A 6,729-nucleotide genomic window follows, 5' to 3' on the forward strand; every position below is an offset into this window, starting at 1 on the left:
CAGTACGTACCCCACGGAGTAGTAAAGGTAGTCTTGGTCATATCTTCAGGAGCCATTTTTATTTGATTATAGCCAGAAAAACCATCCATGAAGGAGAATACCGAATACTGAGCAGTGTTGTCGACTAGCACATCAATATGAGGCAGAGGGAAATCATCCTTCGGACTTGCCCTATTCAAATCTCGGTAGTCAAGACACATGCGTACTTTTCCGTCCTTCTTAGGAACAGGTACTATGTTTGCAATCCAAGGAGGATACTCACACACAGATAAGAAACCCGCCTTCAACTGTTTTTCAACTTCCTCCTTGATTTTCAAAGCCATATCAGGTCGAGTTCTTCGTGGTTTCTGCTTTACAGGCGGACATTCTGGTTTGAGCGGTAACCTGTGCATAACTATATCCGTGTCTAAACCAGGCATGTCCTCGTATGACCAGGCGAAGATGTCAACATACTCTCGAAGTAGCTCAATCAACCTTCTCTTTACATCACTTTGCAACGCGGCCCCTATCTTGACTTCTCTCTTTGCTTCTTCTGAACCGAGGTTGATGATTTCTATGGCTTCCTGATGTGGCTGAATAGATTTCTCCTCTTGTCTCAAAAGTCTTGCCAATTCCTCAGGGACTTCACAATCTTCCCCACTATCCTCATCAGCTTGGTCAATTGGATTCTCAAGGATATTAAGACGTGGAACTGTAACATTATCATTTTTGATGGAATTCGAGCCGGATCTGCACGATGGATGATTTATGCCTTAGAATGCATCACATAAAAGGAAAGAAAAAGAAAAAGCTTTGCCATTTTTGAAAAAGTTTTTAAAGTAAAAACAAAAATGAAAGAAATGGAACAGTAATTGCATGCGAAAATATGATTTTCATTCAATATTAAACAAATTGAAACAACATGGGGGCCCTTCTTTGTACAAGTGGTCAAAATGCTTAGGGCGAAGCATATGACTTATCGAAACAAGAAAATTACATCTCCATAAAAGTGACTCTGGGGATGTCCAAGATAGTCCAATTGTTGAGCTCCTGTCCAGGCGCAGCATGGCAAATGAATCTGGAGAGATCTTCTTCATCATCATCATCCACGGCGAGAACCTGACTTCCAGAACTGGTGCTTGCACTGACGAACACTTGAGAAATGGGGGGAATCACCTTCTTTCCAGGAATTATGCTGAGCTGAGTAGAAGAAGATGGTTGATACCCAAGGCCATACTTGTCTCGCTTCTCATGAACATCAATCAGCTTGCCCCAGGCACTATGGGGAGTGCCAGCTTCTAAGAAGGCCTTAGCATCATTCAGAGACGAGAGGGGTGCTCCGAGTTCCTTCTTATTCTCAACCACGGGGAGTTTATCAACCGACACAATCTCTAATGCCTGAAAAGGTGTCTCTTGTATCTCTCCTTCCACTTCAACATAACGGTATGACGCCAGATTATTGACTATCAAATCTTCTTCACCAGTGATCACAACGATCTTGTCATTCACAACAAATTTCAAACACTGATGGAGGGTAGATGTCACAGCCCCAGCAGCATGGATCCAAGGACGACCCAAGAGGCAAGTGTATGAAGGACGTATATCCATAACATAGAAGGCAATATAGAACATGTGAGGACCAATCAAGACAGGCAGATCAATTTCCCCTTCTACGGACCTTCTAGAACCATCAAATGCTCTGACACTCATAGTGCACGGTCTCATCATAACCCCATCCATACTCAGCTTAAACAAAGTAGTTTTGGGCATCACATTAAGAGAAGAACCTGTATCAATCAGAACTCCAGACAACACAGCATCCAGACACTTGACTGAGATATGCAACGCTTTGTTATGTGCTCTACCCTCAGGTGGAAGTTCATCATCGGAAAAACCCAAACAATTACCAGCAGCAATGTTGGTCACAACCCCTTCAAACTGAGGCACGGTAATGTCTTGAGTTACGTGAGCGGAAGCCAGAACTTTCATCAGAGCATCACGATGAGCTTCAGAATGCACCAAGAGAGACAAGATGGAGATCTTGGCTTGGGTCTGATCAAGTTGGTCAATCACTTTGTAATCGCTTTTCTTAATGATCTTCAAGAGTTGCTCGGCATCTTGTGCATTACGTGTTACAGGAGGATCAACAGCAACTTGCTTTCCTTTTGCTTGTGTACTAGCCTCTTTATTGGTCTCTTTAGGAGGCGGAGGAGGGGCAGCAAAGATCCGACCACTACGGGTAATACCACTAGTGCCAGTAATATTTGTGATACTCGAGGTGCCCACTGGAGGACAGTCAAACTTCTTCCCTCGAATATACACGGCATTATAACTCCAAGGAACAGCCTTAGAATCATTCACAGGAGAGGGAACAATAGACGAGGTTGAAGGAGTCGAAGGAACATTTGGAACCTGAATAACCAACGGAGTCCTCGGAGCCTGAATGACCAAGGGAGTACTCGGAGCACGAATGACCAAAGGAGTATTCTGATTCTTTGACACCTCAGCAGGATAGTAAGGTATCTCTAGAGTAGCCACATCTTCGACAGGAACGACCCTTTCCACTCTAAGAACACCTTCGTCCATTAGTTTCTGGATTTCCTCTCTTAATCTAGCACATTCCTCCGGATTGGAAGAACATTGCAAACAGTAGTCATGTAGCTCACACAAAACCTTTTGTTGCATAAGATATTCTCTGACAACTGCTAGCGGCATCCTAACCTCATTAACATCATTTACCAGGATCTGATCATCACATAACTCAATAGCATTGGTCGCACCAGCATGAGGAGGCATAGGATTATTCTGCACATTAGGACCAGTAGGGGCGAACGAGATAAGTTTGTCATCAAGGAGATCCTGAACTTTGTACTTTAATGCTCTACACTTTTCAATAGTATGGCCCGGGGCCCCTGAATGAAATTCACATCGAGCATTAACATCATAACCAGGAGGGAGAGGACTAGGTGGAGGTCCAAGTTCACGGAGTTGTACCAATTGACTAGCAAGCAACTGGGGGAGAAGCTGAGCATACGGCATGGGAACCGGATCTATACGCCTGTCAGGGTATCTTTGCCTCTGTGGACCTCTCTGACCTTGAGGCCTAGGATTCTGTTGGCGATTCTGAGGAGCAGCAGCTGGTTGTTGCGGCACGAAAGGCTGTTGAGGTGCCATCCAAGGTTGCGGGAGAGCGGCAGCATATGCCTGAGGGACATATGGACCAGGAACAGCATAAGGCATCGGATAATAAGGAGGTGGAGCAGCAGAATAAGCAGGGGCTCGGCTTTGGTCAACAGAAGCAGTGCTAGTCTCACCTTCCTTCTTCCTCACAAACCCAGAATACGGCTTCTTACCATTACCACTTGAGGTGCTAGGACTAGTAACACCCTGAATGGTACCCGCTTTGACACAGTTCTCAACTCTCTCACCAATGATAACCACATCCGAAAAGGAGGGAGAAGTATTACTAACCATGTGCTGAAGATACGGCCCTTTCAGAGTTCCCATAAATAGATCAATCAACTCGCGGTCCAAGAGAGGAGGTTGGACACGGTAAGCAAGTTCACGCCACCTCTGGGCGTATTCTTTAAAAGACTCCTCAGATTTCTGTGACATATTTTGCAGCTGTGCGCGGCTAGGAGCCATAGCAGTATTGTAGTGGTATTGTTTCAAGAAGGCATCAACAAGTTCTCCCCAAGTAATAACATTAGACCTCTCGAGCTTCATATACCACTCTAATGGGGCTCCAGTGAGACTATCCTGGAAGAAATGCATAAGCAGAGGTTCGTTCTCAGCGTGAGCGGCCATCTTACGGCAGTAAGAACGAATGTGAGTCTCTGGGCAGGTAACTCCCTTGTACTTATCAAAATCTGGCACTTTGAACTTCGGGGGAATAACAATCCCAGGTACCAAGCACATAGCAGCAGTGTCGAAACTCGAAGTTTTAGCAACCTCAACGGCCTTAAGGCGTTCTTCGAGAGCTTGGTACATCTTAGCAGTCTCAGTCAACTCAGCAGTAAGATCATGTTCAAGGTCAATAACCTCGTGGTGGTCATCCACTACCTTTGGTATCCCCTCAGCAGGAATCTCCTTAGTTTTCACCCCTCCATCAGCAGAATTGGTAGGAGTATCTTTGATCAGCCCAGCAACGCTCTTTCTGAGCTCTTCTTGTCCTTGGACAACGACATGAAGAGTCTCCATAAGTTGGGTCATTCTTTCCCCCATAACATCCATATCCCTACGGAGGGCAGCTTGACTCTGTTCAAATTGATCCATGATTCTCTCGTTGCTCCTGGTGCGGTAAGGATGTAAGAAAGTCAGCTTCGTCGTCGGAAAAGAAATCTGTTGTTGGAAGGGACCCCAATTAGAATCTGATAAAAACCTGAAAATGCAGTATGATATGAGTGCATGGGTGCATGTGTGCATGTTTTATTATTTCCAAGACTTTTTAGCTTTGTCTAAAACCAACAACACAAGATAACGGAGAAGACAGTGAAGCATAACCAAGATAAGCACAACCAAGATAAGCAACCAGGATAAGGAAACATAATCGATTAAAACCACGTTTGAAGTACAAAATATTCTGCTCTCATGAGCCAATAATACAGAAAATGGAAATAAGAACCCCATCCAACAAGACTGGTGGTGATTCAATAACAAAAACCAATACTAAGCAGGATCTCCCATGTCCAAATGACGAAGTGGGCTATCTCCAATGTTCTTATAGCTCCAAGCTTCATTTCTTCAAACAGCTTTTTGGTCTCAGCATGGGTTGGTCTTTTAACAACTTCTTGAATCAATAGGTCCTTTCTGAAATGCATGGTCTCCAAGTAATGGCTTCTCAATTCCCAACCTCTGGCCTCCTCTTGAGCTTGAGTATCACTTTGGCCCTTTTCCTCCATTCGACCCTTCAACTTGCGAATCTCTTCATAACACCCCTCAATCTTTGCCTGACGTTCCAGAAGGAGCTTGTCTGCTTTCTTTCGACGGGCTTTCTCTGATTTGGCTATATCAGTTTGGATTTGGAGCCTCTTTGTCAATTCCGCCAACTGATCCTCATAATGCTCTTTGATCTCCCTCTCTTGAGATTTAGCAGATTTAGAGTCTATGGTCACCCTTGGCCTTTTCTGAGAAGTACTTCCTCTAGCATACAATTCTTCAAGCTCTATTTCTCTCATTTTCAACTTATGAAGGGCAGAAAGCTTCTCTTGCCTATCGGTATTCATCTTAACTTGCATCGTCTCCATTTGTTCAGTCAATTTCCGATTCTGCTCCACAGTCTGATTATAACAAGGCATGGAGACAATGTTGGGTTGCACCCCAGCAGGAGGATACAAAGGATCTTTTGGAGGGAAGGGCATCCCTTGGGTGTTGGCCACAACTTCGACCCACTCAGTATAGTCTTTATAAGTCGCACAGTCTCTTTGACCAAAATGCTTCTTATCTCTCCAGCAAATACTCTTCCAGGCTTGCGCAGCTTCTGCCATTTGCCCAACATTGGTGGCTGAATGATAGTAAATATTCTCAGCAATCTCTGCTTGTTCAGGAGGACTAATGAAAGCGTATCCATATGTTCTTCTAGCCAGGATAGGATTATAGTTGATCCCACCTCTGATGCCCATGAGAGGCACATTCTTGAACTTCCCACAACTCATAACAACTTCCATATGGTCCAAGGATCGGTTGTACCAGACAATGTCCTTAGCTCTAAGCCCCATAATTCTATCAGCCCATCTGGATGTGTACCTACTATCAACAAAAGCTCCACGTTCCGGCAAATGTGATCTGAACCAACGGTATAGCAGCGGAGCACAGAATCTAACCAAACCTCCTTTCTGCTCATTACGATGATGAACGGAATGATAAACATCCCCCAGAAGCGTAGGAATGGGGTTCTGCAGAATGAATATGTGGATGGCATTCATATCAACAAAGTCAGGTACATTTGCGAACATCACAATACCATAGATACTTAGAGCCAGAATAGCTCTAAAAGTGTCCCATTCTTTGGCTTCAGCAGCATCACAACCTCTTTTAACCAGGAACTCCATACGAAAACCATGACAACCTCCTTTCTTGGTGAGACTTGCCTCCACGACTGACTTGCTCAAATAAAGAGCCTTAGCAATTTCAATGGAATCAGGGGCCTTCATGGCGCTATAATAAGGTACCTCTTTCCCAACAGGAATGCCAAGGAATGACGAATACTCTTCCAAGGTAGGAGCCAAAAGATAATCAGTGAATGCGAAACAACGGAGGGAAGGATGATAGAACTGAAGCAAAGTGTGAACTCCCTCTTGCTCATCCTTGGTGAATGGCATCTTGAGGAGGCTCAGAATGTACCCATATTTTTCTCGGAAATTGGTTGACTCATCCGGTGTGATCTTCTTTGCCAAACACTCAACAGACTTCAGATTAGGATTCACAAAAGAATAAGAGTAATTGCGCTTGCCAGTCTTCAGTGGTGGAGCCATGTGTTAGTCGGAGACAAAGCCCAAAAAGTTCCTGAAAATAAATGAACATGCATGTTAAATGATATGGTGGAATGCATTTCATTGGGAGAATCCTAAAATCTTTTCATTATTCCTTTTCTTTTTTCTTTTTTTTTTGTTGCAAAAAGGTATGTATATATTCTTTTTCTTTTCTTTTCTCTTTAGAAATAGATTTTAGGCTTCTCCACGAATGAAGTGAGGTGGATGCAATAGCATGATGTGTCATGTGCATGATGTGGTGAGAGACTGAATGTCCCTC

General features: G+C 44.1%; 1 protein-coding gene across 1 annotated transcript; it reads right to left on the reverse strand.

Moving 5' to 3' along the window:
- Positions 1–5,229: 5,229 nt before the first annotated feature.
- LOC131613163 (uncharacterized) lies at positions 5,230–6,452 on the reverse strand. Its single transcript, XM_058884858.1, has 2 exons — positions 5,396–6,452; positions 5,230–5,258 (listed from the first exon to the last, which is right to left on the reverse strand). The coding sequence occupies exons 1-2, from the start codon at positions 6,450–6,452 to the stop codon at positions 5,230–5,232; spliced, it is 1,086 nt and encodes a 361-aa protein (XP_058740841.1).
- Positions 6,453–6,729: the final 277 nt, after the last annotated feature.

This window comes from Vicia villosa, linkage group LG6 (genome assembly GCF_029867415.1).
Source record: "Vicia villosa cultivar HV-30 ecotype Madison, WI linkage group LG6, Vvil1.0, whole genome shotgun sequence".
NCBI classification, from domain to species: Eukaryota; Viridiplantae; Streptophyta; class Magnoliopsida; order Fabales; family Fabaceae; genus Vicia; species Vicia villosa.

Coding starts and splice junctions, on each gene's coding strand:
- LOC131613163 (XM_058884858.1), bottom strand. CDS start 6,452: ATGGCTCCACCACTGAAGACTGGCAAGCGCAATTACTCTTATTCTTTT. Junction 5,259..5,395: donor GCATTTTGGTCAAAGAGACT/GTGCGACTTATA, acceptor TGTTATAATCAG/ACTGTGGAGCAGAATCGGAA.